This window comes from Pocillopora verrucosa, chromosome 2, assembly GCF_036669915.1.
Source record: "Pocillopora verrucosa isolate sample1 chromosome 2, ASM3666991v2, whole genome shotgun sequence".
Classification (NCBI taxonomy): domain Eukaryota; kingdom Metazoa; phylum Cnidaria; class Anthozoa; order Scleractinia; family Pocilloporidae; genus Pocillopora; species Pocillopora verrucosa.
Window position 1 is genome coordinate 350,957 of NC_089313.1, and position 21,853 is coordinate 372,809.

A 21,853-nucleotide genomic window follows, 5' to 3' on the forward strand; every position below is an offset into this window, starting at 1 on the left:
CAATAAATCAACATCAAAGCTCAGTTGTTCAGAGGGCGAATAGTGTTTTCCAATGGATAAATCTCTATCCAAAGGGTACATGTATTATGCTATCCACCAGATAGAGATTTATCCAGTGGGTAGCACTACCTAACCTTCAAACAACCAGGGTCAGGACATTAAATAATTGATGAAATCTTGGATCAATGACAGTATCTGACCAACTGTAAACCTACCTCTCCCTCAACCCAACTCCAACCTTAACTTGTTTTCAGTTGACTGTTGTTGGCTTAATTAGGGGAGGGGTGGTGACATTGATCTAAAATATCTATTTTATAAAAACATATGTAATATTAGTAATCTGACCTGTTGATTATCTAGATTAGCCATGGCACTGAAATCCAACTGTTGCAGGACTTTTTCATCTCTAAACAGCTGTGTGGGTCTCACTCCACGACTAGTAACAATATATCCTGTTTCCAATTCTGTTGTGAAAAAGCCTGATGCTTTTGTGCTCAGGTATGAGAACTGGTTACATAAAGTATTGATACCATTCACTTGGCAAGGTTTGGTGACTTTCTCTTCCAGTTGGTATGCTTCATAGTATACTTGTGGTAAAGCAACAACGTAATCCTGTAATAGACAAAATATAGGGTTTTCAGAGACTTTCCAATTTGGAAATAGATGTATGCCTGTTACTCAGTATAAAATAATAAAATGCAACCCCAAAATAATACCATTTTAACCTTTTAACCCCTAAGAGCAACTGGCTTCTAATTTCTTCTAACAGTATACCCTTGATATCTGATATAAAGGTCATGAGAGTAAAGGAAAGGATCATTATTTTAAGAAACCTTGATTGTCAAACTAATTCTCCTAGCCAGTACCATAGAAAATGTGAAGAGAAAATTTTGGAGAATATCAAAATTAAAGTTAAAGGTGTTAACAGTTTTTAACTAGCTCAAATTTCAGAGCCTAAATTAATCAAAAGTTTTCTAGATTGAAATACATTACAAGAAAATGGATGTAATGAATAATACAAGCTATGCAGGCCTACATCACTTCTGTATGCACAAATATTAATTATTTCCCAGTATTTGTAGAGATTTTTTAATTTATGAGAAATTGTTTCTTTGCCCATAGCTTGAAGAACTGTAAGTATCAGTAAATTATCACTCTCTGCTGATAAATCTTGTCTCATCTCTTTCCTGGTTGTAGGATAACATATTGGAATTGTAGGGAGAAGGTGCATGTTGATAACTTCTGGGAGTGAAAGGATTAAGTGCTGTAACATTGGTTCTAACTACTGGTTATATCACAACTGAATTTTAGCTCTTTTTATATGTGACTCACCAGGAGAACACTTGCTGGTGGAAGAGCCAGAATCAAATCCCATTTCCCTTTGGTCAACATGAACTGAGTAGCCTTTTCTTTCTCTCCAACAGTATGATGAGTGGCAATATTTGCTGAGCCAACCTGCTTGACTGGAAATGTGACCTTGCTGCTTTGTTTGCTTCCTTCACCTCCTTTAGGTGTCAGCATCACCTCACCAGTTACAGGTGAACTTCCATTTGTAATGGAGTAAAATATGATGTGGTAACGAGTTGTCTTTGGAATGTCCAGAGTTACTTTTATTGCTCTCTGCATGAAAGACAGAAAGTATAACATTAATAAAGAGAGAACTCTCACATTTCAGCAACTTAAATAAACCCTTACTACTTATCATCTTTTATTCATCAAATTCTTTTCAGTTTATTAATTCAAATGTGTTTCACCATCACCTTTTTTTGATAAAATACAAGGAAAACAATTGAATCATTAAATACCAGATAAATAGAGGGGGCCAGTTTATAAAGAAACTGCGGTGCTGTGGGAATATTACAAGATGACTTGGTTTTATACACTGACTTGATGATGTTAATGGCCACTGTGAAGAGTTTCTAAAGCTGATGTTTCAAGCATCACCCCTTTGTCAGACAAATGTTGAAAGGCTAACACTTGAATCCTCAGCATTAAATTGTAGCTCTTACAGTACCTGGATATCAGACATGGTGGCATATCCCCTCCAAGAGAAGCCAGGAAACACACTTTCATCAAAACCAAATCTAGCAGGTCGACCATCATCTGATATTGACACGTCTGGAGAGAGGACATCTTGGTCTGAGGTTGATTTAGTAGGGAGTGCCATTCCATCCTCCATCTCAGCCTTGATTTGTAGCAAAGTTGGATAGTAATGCTGAGAGGCTGGCCTGAAAAGCACAAGTCAAATGTAAAATTAACACTTAACACTTTAACATCAGTATACATATTCTCTACACCATTCTCTATACATTCCCTGTAGTATTAACGAGGAAAATTTGTTTAGCAATAATGAATATCTTTAGTTGGTGATCATTACCTTTATTCTCATGACCTTAATGTTTGATTCAGGGATGATATTGTAGGAAGAAATGAGATGTTAATCACTCTTAGGGGTTAAAAGGTTGAACACATGTGAGCCATTGTAGTCACTATAGACAAGCTAAACATACTGCACAGTGAGACTACAGAAATAGCATGTTAAGCTGACATGTAGACATTAAATGATCATGAATGTTAAGTCCATACCGGCTACAGTCTCTCCCATCAACATTAACTCGACAATTACACTGCCCTGAGCTGACATCACAAAACTGGTCATATGCTCCTCCAACATCACAGTCACAACCTATAACATGTATCCAAAATTAATTCACTACTTACAGCATTAATCTAAATCTCTTTGAAGGTGCAAATTCCCAAAATTTACTTAATTCTAGATACTATAGTGCACTTGTTGACCTGAAAGAGAAAGGTTCGAAGGTTACTGCCGATTAACTGGCAAACCATCCACAGGAGGGAAAGGTAGTGACACCACTTAAGCAACAGCAGTTATAGTCTATATTGACACACACCCATATTACCCCAACTTTCATCTAAAAACCCCAGGCTATCATGCAAAAAAGCAATGAGTGTAACCTTGCCTGTATGATTAAAATAACTGTATTACCTGTACAGCCAAACACTTTACGGCCTTCCAGACCATAAAACCCTGGTTTGCATCGAGTGCACTTCCTGCCTGCAACAAAAAGCTTACAAGGACACTGTCCAGTTTCCTTGTCACAAATGCGAAGGCCACCAATCACACCATCCATATTGCACTCACAGTTATCACAGCCTAGAGGATTATTGCTATCAAGGAAGTAGTAGCCATCTTTACACTCTGTGCATGCAAGACCTTGCACGTTATCCTTGCAGTCACATTGACCCTGTGATGACAAGTTCGACAAATTTAATAAACTAAATAAAGGAAAGTAACTCACATGAACTTCAATCCAGGTTTTATGGAAATTCTATTACCATGCAATAAAATGAAAAAACTTAAAACTTATCTTGCGTAGGAAATTGCCCTTTTATCCATAAGTGGTTTTTTTTTTTTTTTTTTTTTAGGTGGGGGGGGGAGGGGGGAGGGGGGGAAAAAAAATCTCCAACAATTTCATAATCTTCAGTGCCCAACTGGCAATGTTGACAAAATTTGAGCTCAAAACTCTGGCAATTTATTCAAAAGAACCTGTTTCATATTTTCAAATGAGTTATTCCATTTCATAGCATAAAATAACTCACCTCGTTTGATAAGGAGCAGTCTACTGCCTGTCCATCAGGAAGTGGTTTAATTCCTGCTGGATTGCATTGACAGGCTTGACAGTCAGGAAATCCATAAAACCCACTGCGGCAGCGATTGCAGTTTATACCACGGAAAGATCCTTTACACTGGCACTGTCCTGTGGTTGGCTCACAAAACTCATGAACTGAACCTCGAAGATCACAAGAACATTTGACACATCTTGGGTAGCTGTAGAATCCAACACCGCAACGACTACATTTTGGTCCATCATAGTTGTCTTTGCATGCACACCTTCCCTGCTGGTCACATGCTAATAAAAGTGAGCCTTCTCTTGAACAACCACAGTCTGAAAGACAAAGGGCAGTGACTGAAGCTGAAAGTAACTTGTTTACAAACCAGTGAGCTGCTTCTCAAAAAATTTGCAGGAATTTTTACTTGAGAACAAGGAGACTTGTAACTCCTGTGCTCTAAAAATTAAATTGAAGTTTGAAAATCTATCCAACATGAAAGAAAGGAAGTCAAGAAATTTGGCGAAAGACAAAAGTTGTGAGGACCTTAATTGTACTACATAAGCTTTTTTTGGCACCAGTCTTGTGTTTAGTGTCTTTGCATCAACAGAGATATGGCTCTAAATACAAGATATAATCACTACTATTATCATCATCACTAGATCAAATGTTGTTGATGTGGGTATTTTTGATGTTGTTGGTGTCATTATTATTTACACATTAGTGTTACATTGTATAGTTCTTTGGTCACATCAAATTGTGTCTTGATGAGGTTTTTATTTCATATTCCAACAAGTCTGGTTTTAAGTAGATACTTGTACTTAAACTGGATCCATAAATTTAGTTCTTCCATGTTAACTTGCAGTATATAACAATGCATGTGTTGAAGTTACCTGAACACCTTGGAAAATTGTAGTATCCTTCATTACAAACATCACAGCGAGGTCCTGCATAGTTCTCCATACAAATACAAGCTCCAGTGTTGGGATTACAGATGTCTCTGGCAGTACCCTCAGCATCACAGTCACAAACTAGGGCAAGAAATAATACAGATTTGACAAATGTAAGCATCCATAAGTCCCCAATGAAATGAATATGCTAAATACAGTCTATATTTACTGTTAGGTACATAGAAGAAGTTAATTCCATGGTGGTGTGTCTGTTCTGAATTAGATCAGAGTAGATGCAAAAATGTGGTAAAGTCATCAGAAACACACCTCCTCACTCTAATGAACCACCTTTTTGTCAACACCACATTTGATATCATCTGTAACCTCTATATAGAGAGACACTATCAAATGTAATCTAGATTGTAATTATATGGATTATTAGACTGTTCTACAAGCCAAAACAAAAAGTAATACTGAGGAAGTAAAGTTAAACCTTTTTGCTCCATAAGTGATTAACCTGTAACTTCTTGCTTTAATATCCATACATATACAGCAAACAAGCATTGAGAACACTCAAAGTCATGAGGTAGAAGTTGTGATCTTGTTCTATCACCAAACTCTCCTTACTAATTTACAAGAAAATGTGTATCTTGGGGGTAAAAAAGTTAAAATACCCTGGCTAGCAGTTGTTTAATATGTCTTACCTTTGCATTCAGGAAAGCTGTAGAATCCCTTACTGCACTGATTACACTGTCTGGATGTATACATTTGACGACATCTGCACTGTCCATCTTTGACATCACAGTCGCTTGAATGTGACCCTAACCCATCACAGTTGCATCCTGAAACAAAACAACACATAGAAATGATAATGTAACAAATTCATACATGGATTGTTGAAATTTAACACAGTCAAAAAAAAACATTCATTTAAGATAAGAAAAATTAACAATACTTAGTATTCTGAATCTTCTTAAGAATGTCTTTCCAGTAAGTTTGTAAAACATTCAATGAAAGAGGTCATACAGAATCTGTGTACCATGCTGCAGTAACGAGAGTGGTGGAAGTTTTTTGGAAAATATTTACACATGCTATTTCAAATAGAGTAACACATTATGTGGTAACACTGTGATAACTGGGTAAAGATTAGATAATTCTCCAGAACTCCCCAGCTAAAGTTTGTTCACCTGAGCTACTGTTTATTCAGACACGGAGAATATTCTTCAGCCAATTGCATAAGAAAAACTATGTATTAATCAATCAAGAAATTCAAAATGTGGCCTTGCAATTAACCTCTCTTCTTAATATATGTACTCACGGCTGCAGTTTGGGAAGCCATAATAGCCTTGAGCACACTGATCACATTTAGCTCCTGTGTAGTTTGGTTTACATGGACACTGATCACCTGTTGGGCCACACACACGTCCACTTGTACCCAATGGATGGCAGTCACAAGCTGATGATAAATAACAATATTTCTGACATGGAACTTTTATGTTTATTCCAACTAAGTTATCAATAAGAACTGAAAAACAAATGAGTAAGTCCTGAACCAAGTCCTTCATAAACAAAGCACAAACAAAATTTAACTCACGTTTGCAATTGGGGAATCCATAAAATCCCTCATTACACTGAGTACAATTAGGTCCACTGTAGTTATCAAGACACTGGCACCGCCCATCACCATCAAAACATTGACCAGTGGAAAACCTTCTGTCGCATGTACAAGCTGTAATGTACAAAAAAATGTGCAGTTAATGCCACTATCTGAAAAACTGATAGTTTGAGTGTCAGTTATTATATAAAGGTAAGATGGAATCCTGTGCTCTGATTAGTCAAGAATTGCGTCAAATCTGGCTACAATCACCCAGTATGTGACATCACCGTGTGATCTACATGCCAAGCTCTGCATCATTGGTCTTTCTTGCATGACAAGTTGGAAGTGAAAAAAAAAAAATATAAGTTAAGGCTATGATCTAATTAAAGGTGGGTATTCTGGTAGCATTTTATAGCACATCAGTCTTATAATAGTTTACAGCCATACCTTTACAAGCATCACGATCTGTCTTAGCCTTATCTGCTGGTCGATAGTATCCTGCTTTACATTGTTCACAGTTAATTCCAGCCGTGTTATCCTGACAGTTGATGCACACTCCTCCACCCTCATAGTTCCCATTCATATCTAAACTTCCCTTTTGCTGATCTATTTCCTCACTATAATAACAGTCAGATGCATGGTTGTGGCAGTTACAGGCTAGGAAAGTAAAACAAATAAACTTGATAAAAATAAGAACACATCACTATAATACTAGTCTGAACACCACACCCTGAGCTTTTTCACAAACTCAACAAAAATATACACTATACATACCCATCAGGCAAAAATTAGGGATTAAAAAATAGGCACAGTTTATACACAGCCTGAACACCACATAGTTCAACTTAAAATCTATCAAATGGGTGAGTGGCTAATTGGAAAAGGTTGGTAATGATAGAAAACATGATTTACAAAACACTGCCAAGACATTGAACTCAGAGAAACCAGCAACAAATCCAGTGAGTAGCAGGGTTGAAGACTTGAATCTGGGACTGCCAGATTACAAGCCAAGGGCCCTTAGCCACATTACCTGAGTATGAACTAAACACATAAAACTCTTTAATCACCTTCACACTCATTGCTACTTTCTGCAGTTCCAGGTCTCCATTTCTTCTGCACAAATCCTACACAGCATTCTTCACATTTGATGCCACATGTCTGGTGTTTACATTTGCATCTGAACTGTGAGTCCTCTGCAGTTTGAATACATTCATCAGCATGGCCATTACACATACAAATTCCCCCAACTGAAATATCCTTTATTGAGTAGAAATACTGCAAACAAAACAAATGAACTTAAGGTGAATATCAATTAGGTGATAACTACTTCATCCAATACCAAATTCTCCAAACCAACACAATAAGGTATGTATAGCAGGCAGTAAGGAGAATTACATCTGATTTTCTGGGATTTAAGAAGTTAAGATGATTTCAAAGTGTATGTATCCAAATTTTTCTTCTTTCACTGAAGTACTTAATGAATAAGAACTCATTGATAAAATTTACAAAACCTATCTTTTGAGGGAATATTAATTAAAATAGAAAGATAGTGAATTTGAATACACGAGACAGCATTACTACAAACCCTTCTAGTAACTGATGGATCTTTCCTTGCCAGTGGTAACAGATCAGCTAACAAAGTCTTCACTTTTAACAGCCTGAGTCTTATGTGAGTAGCACGAGTCCACTCCTGTAATAAAATGTTTCACTGTTTTAGATGTAAATAAAGAAAAGAATTGGTTTCCATGCTTATTGATGCCCAGCAAGGGAAAAATGTTTATTTACATCTTAAGCTTGGCTGATTCTACTCTTAGTGTCTGGAATGCATTATCAATAGTTAAGGTCTTTTAAAATTGGTTTTTACTGCTTCCTTATATTTCCAAAGATCTCTCAGCAGATTCCTAAAAGAAACAAGCATCAATTTTGTATACTAGGGAAAACAATAACATGACATTTCAATAAAAAGCCATTCACATACTAAGTTGCATTCTTTACATGTTCAGTTTGTTAACATGAGTAGAAGAACTTAGCAAATCGTTATTAAGTTATCATGAAATTGCCCCAAAATGAATTAAACAGAATATTGTAAGTCCTGTTGATTGATACTGACCAATTTTGCTTGCCAAATGGAGACAACATTTACCTGTAATGCCTGACTGTAAGAAAAGTTTGCTGCTCCTGGCCTTCCATTAATTAATGAAATATGGATCTGAAATGTGAAGAGATTTGCATGAATTTAACTAAGGTGAGAAGCTATACCAGATTATTTTTGCAAATTACATAGCAACAAAATTCTAGTGTTTCAAACTTATAATAATTATAATTTTTCAAAGATAGCTAAATTGTTATTTTGGTGTGCTTGTGTGTCCAATTACAGAGGTTTGATTACATTTAAGGAAACATCTTGATTTTCCTGATAACACATACAGCTAAATAAATCTGTGGTTTTGGAGAAAAAAGATAGTCATTTCTATCCATTACAGCTAATCAGACAACTAAAAAATCTCATGACACACACCTCCCCATTTTCAAAAGGTGGAACCTGAGAGTAGCTTGTTGTACAAGTGACCGTGGTATCATCTTTAAATGACTGCAACAGTGCTGAGCTTCCAAAGTACGACAGACAATCACTGTTAGTAGTAGCAAAGTACTGCCATGGGGTGAATGTTCTTCCACCATCAACAGATTTCTCTAAGGCCCATGTACCTGGGCGTGGAGCATTGCCAGCTTTTACTATAACATAGGCTACTTGGTATTCCTACATGAGAAAACAGGTTAAGCTTAATATACAATCTTAGTTGAACCATTAAAAAATACTTATTTTACCATCTACAACCCTATCAAAGACTCCTTCCTCATCAAAACTTTGATTATTCATCATTTTGCTTAGATTTCTCAAATCTCTGGAGCTGTTACTACAGAAAGAAGTCTATATCATAGCAGATAAATGTTAAATGACAACTTGGTTTTCCAAGACGCATCTTCAAGGTGTGTTACACAAATGATACAGAAAAGAGGCACCTTGTCAAATTAAAATTAAAACCCAACAGGAAAGCTTTAAGAAACCTCCCAAAGAGAGTAGACACTGGAAAACCAAACGTACATTCCTGGCAGTCTCAACATTCCTGTCTTTAGGAACAAATAGGGGAAAATTCCCATTTTATTTTACCCAATTGTTCAATCCAAAGGTAGAATATCTCAAATAAGACAAAGTACGGTTTTTAAATGCCCGAAACCTAATGAAAGAATTCAAATGTTAGGATTTGTTGGTTACTTTTTTACATCCTTCGCTTTTCTGGACCTTGATCGATGCAAGTTGAACATAAGGTTTTCAATTAAAATCTTAAATTTCCTCGAGAGATGCGTACAAGAAATAAAAAAGACGCAGCGTGATTTATGATTTACAATGTATGGGTATTGAAGTGTGAATAAGTGCAGAATATTACATGATGCATACTCAATTTGTCTCACACATAAGTGAGATTTCTGTACGCTCGGTTTCTTGATTCCTCGGTGCGAAAAATGTTCCCCTCACACGTGTCACAATGGACTGAAATTTCAGCTGGTTTGCTGAACGAACTTTCCAAACCACAGTAAAGCTTCTTCTTACACTAGTTAGGCTCATAATTTTCAATACTAACAACAAATCCCAGTGTGCTCGATAGTGGCGAAACCCCTTGACTTATCTTTCCGAACAATCACATTGCAGTACAGCGATAGGCATTTGACGAAACAGCAACACCAAGGACAAAGAAACTACGCGTGAATCATGTATACGGAGAAATACTACCTGTCCTAGATCAATCGTGATGTTTACTTTTTGGTACTGTAGGCCGCGGGACAGCGGAGGAGATTGCCACCATCTCTCCGTTCCATCGATGGCATATTTGATCGAGTGATCCTTGGTAAACGTATCTGGTTCGCAGTGATCGCAGGACAACCCTAGAATGCCCAGCTTCCCGGGTACAGTGGCCAGTTTGCAGAAGAGTTCTGGCTCGCTGACATCTTCCCCACATGTTGCAGTTGCTTCGATTTTCTTCCCTTGAGCGATATTTATCGGTTGAGGTCTCAATCCTTGTCCATCACTGGACTTCGGAGAGAAAAAGAAAACTAAAAGCGCATGAAAAAGGGCAATAGCGAGCTTGTTCATTTTGCAATCGGCCGTCAATCACAGAACAACCTTCGCAAAATTAAACTCGCGACAGTATGAAGTGATATACAGTGGCCCTTTATGTAGCGGAAACTCAGGGCTCATATTACCCTGAGCTGGGTGTGGGGTGTGAAGAATTCCCGGATTTCCCGCCATCTCTGCGAACAAATCTTATTGGCTACCTCTGCCCCTCGCGGTTTTCCCGAAAAATAAACAGAGTCTGCTAATTATTTAAAATTCCTTCTGCTGAGTTTTTTTTTTTCATATACCTAACTAGACGTTTATCTAGCCCTTCCTAGATAGAAGATCTTAAAATTTTTGGCTGCTGTTCTTCGTTCGATCTTAGTGCGAATAAAAGGTGCATTCTCCGGTTTTTATTCTCAAGTCTTTTACACCTTTTTGCAAACAAATGTCTTAGAATACTCCCATAAATCGTAAATGGTTTCCTTTCGTGGAGACTTGCAAGTCGTTTTGCTAGAAATGTTTTCCGTTACTGGTGCTGAAAAAGAGCTTTTTATCAACCACCCGACCCACCGTATGTAGCAATCGAATCAAATTAACTTGAATTGGGTTCGAACTCGATTCGAAAGCAAGCGAACTCAGAAAGTATGTTTCCAACAGGGCGTGCGATGTTTGGGGTTAAAGTGGCTTCACGTTGGTGAAATGAGTTTTTCCAACCAACCCCGCAATCGCCGAACAATCAAAGAACTAAAGTACTTGATGTTATTTGTTTCCTTCGCGGAGTCTTAAAGCTTATTATGTAAGGAAGGTCTGTTTAGAATTTCGGGTAGAAGCATTTCAAGCAACAAAAGAAACATACACACTTTTAATTCATTGGTCTCAATCAGACTGGAACTTTCTTCTGATGAAAAACACTAAATAGATATTTGCATATTGATATCATTGGGAAAGAATTATTCAATTGGATGAAGCCGAGTACTTGGGTGAAACTAGCGATTTTTTAAAGTGTTTCATAACTGATCAGCTCTCTCAAAGGAGGAACAGCTTTTTTTAACCAAGGCACACAGTTATTGTTACGGTTAATCTTTTATCATCTTACTGCAGATATAAAAAATTGGTGCTCCATTTTCGCACCAAATGGACTTTGGTTTATGGTTAATAGAGCCGGAGTCAAAATGCGGCGACGTGCCTCCAAGTTAAAATTTTCCTCAGTCCGTTCAAAGGGCCATGCCAGTTTCAGATCTGAGTGCTCACCAGTGAATTAAATTTGTCAAATTCATGAACTCTTCCATCTTTCAGAACCAAAATCATCTGACAGTCTTTTAAAGTGTTCAAACGATGAGCTATAGTGATAACAGTTGCGTCCTTCAGCTTTTCCCGTACAATGTCCCAAATCGTCTGCTCTGTGGCGGGGTCGACATGCGCAGTTGGCTCGTCCAATATAATAATCTTACTTCGCTGCAGCAGCACACGAGCCAAGCAAATCAACTGCCGCTCTCCTACACTGACATTAGCACCGTGTTCAAGCAATTCGTGATTAAGCTTCGCCTCAAGATTCTCTACAAAATCTTTTAGCTGCACGTCTTCTAAGGCCTGCCATAAGTCAGGATCTTCAAACTCCTCTAAAATGTCTAGATTTTTTCTCAGTGTTCCACTAAAAAGCACAGGAGTTTGACCAAGGACCGAAATACTTCGTCGGGATTGTCGGAGGTTTATATCTTTTATCGAAATCTCGTCAATAATTATCTCTCCGTCAGCATCAGGCATGCGCATAAGAGCTGCCACTAACGATGATTTCCCAGCTCCCGTACGGCCAGCAACTCCGATCTTTGCTCCTCCTTTGATATTAAGATTTATTTCCTTCAGCACTTGAGGTCCTCCCGGATAATACGTCAATGATACATTTCTGAATGCAATACGTCCTTCACTTGGCCAATCTTTAGGGGGGTGTCGTTCTACTTTGTACCCAGGCTCACAGTTAAGTTTAGTATACGTCAGAACTCTTTCAACTGACGTCATGTAATTCTCCACTTCAGCGGCTTTTCTAACAGTATATTGAGTGATTACCATAACTTGGATGACGTAAACAAGTGAAAGGCCAGCGAAAGCTGAAAAGATATTTGGACTGTCATTTTAAAAATTCTGAACCAAGTAAATGACCAATTAGGCAAAATTGATTTCACTATTAAGTTCCCATTATTGTTATTTCTGCTGTTGTTGTAAGTTTTATGATGCTCAGCCTTACTGCTGCTACCTTCTGACTGCCTTCTCAGTTTCTTTTTAAAGGATTGTTAACCCTTTAACCCCTGAGAGTGACTAATGTCTGATTTCTCCGCACAATATCATCCCTGAATCAAGGAAATGATCACCAACTGAAGAGGCTCTTGACTGTGAAAAAAAAATCTCCTGGCCAGTTCCTAAGGAAATGTACAGAGAACAGTATAGAGAATATGCGTACTTATGTTGGGGTGTGCAGAGTCTGTCTTGTTTTGTTTTTTTTTTGGTTACTTTTTTTCTTTTTTCTTCCTTCCTTTTTTTCTATAGTCAGCACCGGAGGGAAACTAACTATTTACTGTGACATACGTCAAGTAGTGTGCACCGCACGAAATGCTCCATTAAACAACAGGTTTTGTAGTCCATTGCCACTGTCTCACTAACACTATGCTGTAACCAAACTCGCGACTATACATATTCTCAGATAGAAACTAACAACAGGGTCATTGTAGAGCTCACCGGCATTTTGAGAGACCAGTACTGCGGCCAGAGCAACTGCACCAACTAACAGGGAAGCGAGACAATCCAAACGGACTCCTAACCATCTACCACTGGCCATCACCAAAATGTACGACTGATTATGAACATCTTGATATCTGCCGGGATTAAACGTTTACAATGAAGAAATTTAGCTTGATAATGATAACAATTTTATCTGTTGGCTGTACTCTGAAGTCGAACCAGGGCATATAAACCTAACGGGGCAAGTTTCTAAATAAACTGTGGTGCCACGTTAGTGGGGGAGTATAACAGGGTAATTAAGCATTATCAACTGAGTTGATATCGTAAATTGGCCATCGTAAAGAGTTCAAAAGCTGAAGTTTCGAGCATTAGCCCTTCATCAGGCGTTAGCCTTTCGCTCTGACGAAGGGCTAACGTTCGAAACGTCAACTTTTAAACTCTTTACGGAGGCCAATTAACGTATAAACTTAAGATCGGTCTTTGGCCTGACAACATAATGTAGCCTATAAACATACCAAGGAAACAATAAAAAGGGAAAATTGTTTCCTAGAACTTCCCGCATTGTGTAATTCACCCCACTTTCCCCAGGTCATTTCGATAATCATATAGTTTACCTGGGTCCACCTCTCTGGTCCAGATAAAGGTTCGGGCCACAAATCTGCGTAAATTGTGTAGTCTTGTGTAAATTGGAATATTTGTTCCATTTGACATATTTCATCGTGCATAATGAATCCCCAAACTATTTGTACTTTTTTTATAAGAATTTTTTCTGAACGTGTTTCTAAGTGTTAAATTTGCACTTTTAGAAGTGTATTTTGTCGACAGTTAAGTTATGAAATTATATCGATGAATTGTTTGGTGTTTTGTTTGTATGCGTGTATGAGTAAGTGAGTGGTGTTTGTTAGCATGGTTGTTTGATTTGTATTTGTGGTTTGTTTTTTCAATTTTTGTAAGACAGCATACACTTATCAAAATCACGCTTTAAAGAACTCCTCTGCCCTACCTGAAAACCATGTGATCCCCCCAAAAAAATCCTCCCCCTCCCCCCACCACGCGGTAAGTATCAGTGTCAATGATCTACCTGTAAAATGTCTCCACAAAATCTGCCTGCCTTCCTCTGGTGCGAATCGTGTCCAGTCCTACCAGAGTCTCCGAAAAATGAGAGAACACTGGGCTTCGGGATATCGACTCCAACCTTTTCAGCTCTCTGGCAGTCTTCAAGTAATACTTGGAAATATACACTACCATCATCGTCAGTGGAAAGGCAAGAAAGAAAAGCCAAGGATTTGTGGTAATCGATATCAGAATTAAGATGGATATCGACAAGAGATTCTGCACTGCTTTCAAGAATGTTTTGGGTAGCAGCTCATCCACGCAGCCGATATCACTAGCAAAGCGATTCAGGATTCTTCCCACGGGATTTGAATCAAAGAACAGAACAGGTGCTTGTAATATAGCTAAAAGCATTTTATCGTGCAGACGTTCAGCACACCTCAGACAAATCAGGAGGAAACCATAAGCTCGAACAACGGTAAATATAAGACACACGCTCACAAGACAGGCGTAAATAGAAAGATAAGTCCTGTCTTTCTGATCCTCTTGGTTTTGTTCTGTTAAAAACCAGAGCCAAAAGTCCGGAGCAACTATGGCGGCTGAAAAAAAAACAAACAAACAAACAAAGATGCGCGGTTGAATTAGAATTTTTCTTTTCTCGTAAGTAAAGCTTTACCTAGGAACAGAGAGTACTGCAAGGTAAATTGTAATACAATATTCAATAAAGAAGAAAAAGGAAATGAAAAAAAGGTTACTTTTTTAACATCTAATGTTTTGGATCTAACTCTGAGCAAATGCTCAGTCTAGGTGCTAGTTTACCTTCAGAGATGAGAAATAAAACGCCCATTCCAATTATTGTTAAGGGATGCACTCCACTTGTGAAGTAGTCCCAATAAAGCTTAGATGTTACCACTCCGATTGTGCGATCCTCCGGTGCTATCTCTAAACTCTTGCCCGCATTGGGCAGGGGAAGTATTTCCTGACATTTATTAATATCATCGTGTTTCTCCTTGGTCTCCAACCCAACCGTCTCATATGGCTCAGTGTTGTTCTTCATAGATGCTTTAAAATGAGAGTCAACGATTGAGCTAATTATGCCTTGCTCTTGTAGCTCAGTGAATCGTCCCTTCTCCAGCACACGGCCCTTGTTCAACACAATCACTTGGCCGGCGTTTTCCATGTGCTGTTGATGGTGTGAGGATAAAAGAACAACTTTGTTACCCAGTAGATCTTTCATGCACTTTTCAAAGATATGTTGACCAACTTTGAAATCGACAGCACTCAGTGGATCATCCAATAAATAGAGATCTCCGTCAGCATAAACTGCGCGCGCTAAACTGATTCTCGCTTGTTGTCCTCCGCTCAGAACTTCACCGCGTTCTCCCACAATCGTTAGGTCGCCATCAGGAAACCGCTGGATGTCTTCCTTCAGAGCACAAGCCTCGACTATTCTTTCGTACTTGAATTCTTCGTAAGGCTGACCAAACAAAATGTTTTCTCTTATCGTTCCCGAGAACACCCAAGCAGACTGAGGCAAATAAATGACAGAACCCTGGTATTTAATTGTTCCACTTGCGTAAGGTATTTCACCAGCAATCGCCGAGAGCAGAGTAGATTTTCCACTTCCTACTGGTCCGGTGATAACTGTTAAACTCTGTGGAGGTACGACTATGTCGATATCTTGGAGAATGAACTCGTCTTCACGAAGGTATTGCTTGCACGTCAAATTCGAAACACATACAGTGGTAGGTATTGGGTCTTTTTCGTGATACGCAAAGTAGGAACTGTCTCGGCTCATATTTTCAGTTTGGCTATCAGAGAAACAGATATTTGGTCTAGTTAAGCCACTTTCTGTTTGAAGTCTGTCTTCTTTACATTCATCACCAAATGAGGTCTCAGACATATCATTCAAAAGAAGAAATTCTTCGATTCTTCCAAGCGAAACGAATGCATCATATGTTCCCATAAAGCCAACGGGCAAGTCATAGAAGCAGCTATTTTTAAGTATTCGCATAAAGCAAAGGAGCATAAAAACATCAGGAGGCTTGAGGGTTTGTCCCGTTAACACCATGACGATTACTGAAACAAGAGTAGCCATTGGAACCACAGAGTAAATCAAAGCATCAATGGTTGAATTAATGGCTGTCTTCTTCGAAATGACACTGATTTCATGCCTGAAAAAAAAATTTTATCCCATGTTATATGCGAATGCTCAGTGGAATGTCATACCTAAAAATGCGTAAAAATCACAAATCAGAAGGGCTCACAAAATTTGTGGCTAATAAATTTTCAAATCTAGTGCAATCTCGCCTCAAACGATAGAAAAATATTTATTCAAAGTTTAATAATAAAAGTTGTTACATGAACTATTTATTGACGTATTTTTCAAATCAGTACACTGAAGAACTTTTCAATAAAGCCCCATGGGGAGTCATTCGTTTCAGCAGTCTACCCTTCCGTCGATAACAGCAAGATTGGTTAGTATTAAGTTAGAATGAAATTTTACAAGCACCGACAGGAATATCTGACCTTGGACAATTCTATCAATAATAATGGTAATGAACAGAGTGGAGTGCAATTTCGCCTGAAATCATACGCGTGATTCGAAAATCAAACAAGCACACAGCATGGTTTGAAATCAAAAGTACGATTTCAGACAAAAAGTGCACGACACGAAGTTCATTTACCTCGTGCGTTTCTACATCCATTGTGAAATCGCAAAATTCAGTCGCTCAAATACAGGATTTTTTAGTCTGTACAAATATTTTATTGATCTAGTGCCGACCTGGTTTGTAAAAAGTTGCAGAAGTTGTCTTTCAGTTTCCTGCAGTCTGATTGGATACTCTCACCGAGCCTTGAGATCTGATTGGTTTTTATTTTTTTTAAGTAAACGTTCTCATTAGCTGGGAAAAAGATGCGATTTAGAGCAATAAGTGGAGCGATTCGTTAATAAATGGCACCGATGAACGCCAATCAGATAGCGAGGAATACCAATGATTGCGATGGTATAATCTCGCATCAAACGTACGCTCGTGGAATAATTTTGAAATACCTACAGAACTACTTTCAGAATACCTCAATCAAAAATAAATTTACTTTCCATAGCTAAGATTGCTAAGTTGAGGGTCTCATTGGGGTTAGCCGTTAGCCGTGAGCCAAATCATTTAACCGTTAGGCGTAAAAATTGACAAATTTTAACCGTTAGTCGTAAAAAAATTAACCGTAAAAATAATTCCCATCTCCAACACAAATTTGGGTTAACCTTTAGTCTACTGACCAAAATTTTAATCGTTTGCCGCGAAAGCCTTCACCCCATCGAGACTCGAGATTTTTAGCCTCTGACCTCCTGAGTTGACATAACATCTGACCTCACCTTCGAGTATGCTTTATTTTTTCTCGGTATTCATCTTCCCACGCATGCGTTTTGATCGCGCGGATCCCGGACACAACTTGGTTCATCAAAGAAATGCGCTGATCGGACACGGCTGCCGTGCGTAGGCGCAGCTTAGCACTGAAATAGGACATGACCGCAAAGTACGGCAGTAGAAAAAGCATGAAGATAACTCCCACTACAGCCTGCCAGCTAATCAAATATGTGATAAGGAACATTGATCCCGCAGTGCTAAAGAATGCGAAAATGGTCAAGAAAAAAAACTTGATGGTCTCTTCCTCCATTCGCTTCACGTCATTGGATATCAGGTCAATTACGCGTCCAGCTGTGAATTTCAGTAACGTCTGCTTGCTGAGAAGAAGCGTCTGCAGATCATTAAGGACATCAAATTGACTCACACTGTTCGTTTGCCGGTTTGTTTGTTCGTTTGTTTGGAGCTAGTAACAAAGAGAGTAAGTGTTCTCTAAAATTTATGAGACTACGAGCAGTCCCTGATTTTTGACTAAGTCCGTCACCCCAGTAGAAACAATTTTTCTGACAAGTGAAGATATATTTGTTATGATTTCTAGTGAGATTGTTCACTTATACTTACACAACAAATAACTGACATCGTTAACCACACCGCTGACTGGAGAAATCAGTTGTGATTGTGGCGACCACGCACTATTCTGCCCCCTCAATTTTCAGCTTTTTGCACAAAAACCAATTTGCCTCTTCGCTTGATTCAATGACATCGTTCCCTGGCTCCCAGAGGCCGCAACTGATAACAAGATTTTAAGTTCTGGAAATAGCAATTCCGGATCGGATGGATAACTTTTTTCTTTTTTGAGTGTCTAACCCGGGCTGAAGAATTTTAGGAGTAATAGAAAAATGCCTTAGTACCTTTAAGCTGAACCGTACTTACCTTGTGGTACACCAGACCTCTCAAGGCGCTGCTTATTCGAATCCCCAACACTTCTCCTTTATAGTCTTGATGATGCATTCCAAGACTGCCGATCAAAGCATTGAAACACAAAGCCAAAGCGCATGCATAGAGGGAAATAGAATGGCCTGTCTCAGTTGACATTAGTTTGGCAACAAGATATCCGAGAGGCAATGGATAGAGAAGGCGAGATACTGTAAACAAACTATTTCCCAACAAAATAATGATGACATCTTCAACAGAGAGCATCTGAAACACGCTTTTCCACAACTTGAGTTTTTTCCCATTTTTTTTGCAGTGAACTTTCTTGTTTTCCCAGCTTTCTCGAAACTTCTCGGTGACAAAACAGGCCGAGTTCTCTTCTTGTAACGGTAAAAAGTCATCCTGATCTAAAGGTCTTTGACTGCCTGTCTTGAGGACGCTGTTCATCCAACGAAAGAAAAGAGCGGATGTAAAACTTACTTTTTCATCATCACTAGATATTTTGCTGTAACCGCCTCTTGGCATTTTCTCTTGAGGCCTACAAAACAACAAGGAAATAAATGCATTGATTACCCTAAAGGACTAAAACAAATTAAAATTTCCGTTTCGATGCTCATGCAATCTACAGTTAAAAATCAATGCATCATTATGTCAGAATTTCAGTGGATCATCACATCAGTCATTTTTAGGACCTTGGGCTACTGAAGCCTGATTTAGAGGATAAACATTTTTCTTATTTGAAAATATGTAATTTAGAATTTGATTTTAATTTTGTGACATGTTTTTCACTTCACACTCATAGTTAGTTTTCTCATACATATTTGACCCGCTCGCGCAGTTAACAGATGCTTGAGTATGTGATGGAAACCCCCCGGGAGGGGGGTACATGGGTCATTTTTTGCTGGGTATGTGCAGCTGGCTTCTCAGAACCTCTGCCGTATTTTAGCCTATGTTGTGGCCAGTTATACACCTCATCTTTGTCCGCTTTTGGGCAAGACCAAAATGGAATGGGAGCCGTTTAATAAATATTAAAATACGATAACAACTCTTTTACCACGAATCTTCCTGCTTATGAATCCTTACTTGCCATAATTTTCTTACACCTTGAGTCTCAAAAATGTGTAACCCCATTCTAGTAACTCTACTGAAAATAGCTGAAAATGCAACGCCATAAAAGTCAAGGCAGTCGTTAAAATGCGACCCTATCCAGCGGCACACTGTTTTAGCCTATCTCCAAGAACTTTTAACCCTCACCCCCCCCCCCCCCTCTGAATTACTATTCATAATATTCAAGTGTTAGAAGTGGCAAAGAGTGATGAAGCAAAATGGCGCACATAAGCACTCCAGGTTGACAATAGCCATTCTACCTTGCACTGCTTATACCGTGATTGCAGCATTCCCACGTGCGTGAAGTGCTTATAACCTATGGGAAACACACGCATGTTACACCAAAAGACCCGCGTGCAGCAGAAGAGGCCGATAACTCGCAATTTCTCGTAGTTTTGAATTTCTCTTTTGTTTCTCAGTAAATGCATATGCTTGTATTTTTTTACACGGATGCGATAGAAATTAATTGGAAGATCGTCAAGTGATCAAAACAACACCGGCCAAATTATGGTCACGTGCTCGGCAACGACTTTCAGAAACCGATCATATATCATTTTTACCATCAAAATAGTCACGTTTGCATAGAAAAACAATAAAACGAAACGACCATAACGAAAAGACCGAAATTAGTGTAGCTGCTGAAACGTTCGATGAAGTAAACTAACATTTTTTTTATGTCATGGGTACTTGTTTCCGTAGGAATTTCCATGTCAACAGCTTGCTCTGTCACTCACAAACTCTTCGTGATTCTCGCTGCTCCTCGTTATGTTTAGCGCATGGACTCTTCGAAGACCCTTCAGATTTGGTCTCTAATTTGATCATAGCGCTAATCTGGAACCTTCGAAACAGCCGTGTAAAGACAATAAACATCGCAACGATCGAAGCAATCACAATGGCACCAAGACTTCTTCGGAAGGATAGATCTCGAGTTCGGAGCCGACTAATTACGACTAATTACGAGGGGTCACGCAATTTACATATCCCAAGGTACCCATAACAACTCGCTTCTACGCTATCACGTTTCCACGAGTTAAAAAGGAAAATGAAAGACGTTCGTTTTAAAAGAGAAAAAGTCCTAGAGTTTTTAGGTGTACGAAAAATATCGTACAACTGGTTAAATTTGTTTCAATTTTGCTGTGTTTGAGTTTAACATTATCTCATCAGGCTCCATACAAGAATCTTCATTCTCTAGAATGTTGAGAAGAGCTCAAAAGCTTAGAAGCTTTGCCTACACATATTTATTCAATTTTTATTCTTTTTTTTATACCTGAACTGTTGGGACATTTATACACCCTGGTGCTTACCCACAGTAAAATGTCTCGCGAAAGAACACAACACAATGACCTTGATAAGTATGTATGCCCTCTGTTAACGTTAGGCCACCATATCTCTGCTAGTTTTACCGGAATCAGTATAATTTCAAGTATAACGAGGTCTTTTAACAAAACGATAAAGAAGACAAGCTTACCTAGACAAGTTAAATTTTGTTGACTTCACTTTGCGCTTTGTAAAGAAAGCTCTCTGAAATCCTCATTAAGTTCATCAGCCGGGTAAGTACTAAAACATGGAACGACCTAAAACCACCTAAAACCACATAAAACCACCCACAACCACCTGCAACCGTCTACAACCACCTACAACCACCTCAAAAATTTCAACAATCACCTACAACCGCCTAAAAACATCTACAGCCATTCACAAACTATCTAAAACCATCTAAAACAAGGCATAAATGTCTAAAATAAGGCGAAACGACAGCAAGTCACGTACATGAAATACGAGAATCGAACGAAACCTACGCCTCCCCCTGAAATCTTACTCTCCCTGGTCCCATGTATTATCAACCATCTCACGAAATGAAATGCGAGAGCATGCCAATGATATTTTTTATTACCTCAGTAGTAAAAGACTTAAGAACTTTACAAGCAGACGTTTTGGCTCACGTTTCATTTGATTGCGTAATGGTTCAAGGTAGTGTTTTTCTCCATTTATAATTACAGCACTTGAAATGTAATTGGAGCAAAACGTGAGTCACTATTGCGTAAGTGGCACCACTCGTACAACTGCATGCTGAATGAATGCCAGCGCGTTCGTGCTAAAGGAAGACCCCGAAGGTAAGCACAGATCCCCTAAAATATTTTTAATGATCTTTCTTTCTCAAACTTTTTTCTAGACGTGAGCCAAAACGTCTGCTGGTACCCAGGGTAGAAAAAGCCAAGTCAAGTCTTGACTACGAGTTTGTTATTTTACTTTATTTTTTTTTGTAACTTGTTAGTTCATTTTGTAAAGTTCTTTAAGTCTTTTGCTATTGAGGGAATATTAAATTATTCGTCGTCTCGCCTTATTTTAGACATTTATGCCTTTTTTAGATGGTTTTAGATGGTTTGCGGGTGGCTGTGGATGTTTTTGAGGTGGTTTTAGGTGGTGTTAGGTG

The 21,853-nt window shown here is 38.5% G+C and overlaps 2 protein-coding genes across 3 annotated transcripts in view; both read right to left on the minus strand.

Moving 5' to 3' along the window:
- LOC131782466 (laminin subunit alpha) overlaps positions 1 to 10,334 on the minus strand; it is a 36,505-nt gene extending 26,171 nt beyond the window's left edge. For both annotated transcript variants that reach the window (XM_059099197.2, XM_059099196.2), the window contains exons 1-16: positions 9,908 to 10,334; positions 8,636 to 8,875; positions 8,261 to 8,326; positions 7,703 to 7,807; positions 7,185 to 7,392; positions 6,565 to 6,774; positions 6,115 to 6,249; positions 5,839 to 5,976; positions 5,225 to 5,362; positions 4,524 to 4,661; positions 3,622 to 3,968; positions 3,008 to 3,266; positions 2,587 to 2,686; positions 2,015 to 2,228; positions 1,333 to 1,620; positions 346 to 612 (exon numbers count right to left, since the gene is read on the minus strand). In XM_059099197.2, coding sequence (XP_058955180.2) covers positions 346 to 612; positions 1,333 to 1,620; positions 2,015 to 2,228; positions 2,587 to 2,686; positions 3,008 to 3,266; positions 3,622 to 3,968; positions 4,524 to 4,661; positions 5,225 to 5,362; positions 5,839 to 5,976; positions 6,115 to 6,249; positions 6,565 to 6,774; positions 7,185 to 7,392; positions 7,703 to 7,807; positions 8,261 to 8,326; positions 8,636 to 8,875; positions 9,908 to 10,267 — 3,213 coding nt within the window. In that variant the 5' untranslated portion in view covers positions 10,268 to 10,334. The remainder of the gene's footprint in view (positions 1 to 345; positions 613 to 1,332; positions 1,621 to 2,014; positions 2,229 to 2,586; positions 2,687 to 3,007; positions 3,267 to 3,621; positions 3,969 to 4,523; positions 4,662 to 5,224; positions 5,363 to 5,838; positions 5,977 to 6,114; positions 6,250 to 6,564; positions 6,775 to 7,184; positions 7,393 to 7,702; positions 7,808 to 8,260; positions 8,327 to 8,635; positions 8,876 to 9,907) is intronic.
- Positions 10,335 to 11,389: 1,055 nt separating this feature from the next.
- On the minus strand, positions 11,390 to 21,004 carry LOC131782467 (ATP-binding cassette sub-family C member 4-like). The gene is made up of 7 exons (XM_066162620.1): positions 20,888 to 21,004; positions 18,313 to 18,850; positions 17,391 to 17,773; positions 14,837 to 16,191; positions 14,046 to 14,616; positions 12,962 to 13,098; positions 11,390 to 12,336 (listed from the first exon to the last, which is right to left on the minus strand). The coding sequence occupies exons 2-7, from the start codon at positions 18,835 to 18,837 to the stop codon at positions 11,465 to 11,467; spliced, it is 3,843 nt and encodes a 1,280-aa protein (XP_066018717.1). The 5' UTR covers positions 18,838 to 18,850; positions 20,888 to 21,004; the 3' UTR covers positions 11,390 to 11,464.
- Between the last annotated feature and the right edge of the window lie 849 nt (positions 21,005 to 21,853).

Coding starts and splice junctions, on each gene's coding strand:
- LOC131782467 (XM_066162620.1), bottom strand. CDS start 18,837: ATGCCAAGAGGCGGTTACAGCAAAATATCTAGTGATGATGAAAAAGTA. Junction 13,099..14,045: donor TTTGTGGAGACATTTTACAG/GTAGATCATTGA, acceptor TAATCCCGGCAG/ATATCAAGATGTTCATAATC. Junction 12,337..12,961: donor ACTGGTCTCTCAAAATGCCG/GTGAGCTCTACA, acceptor ATATCTTTTCAG/CTTTCGCTGGCCTTTCACTT.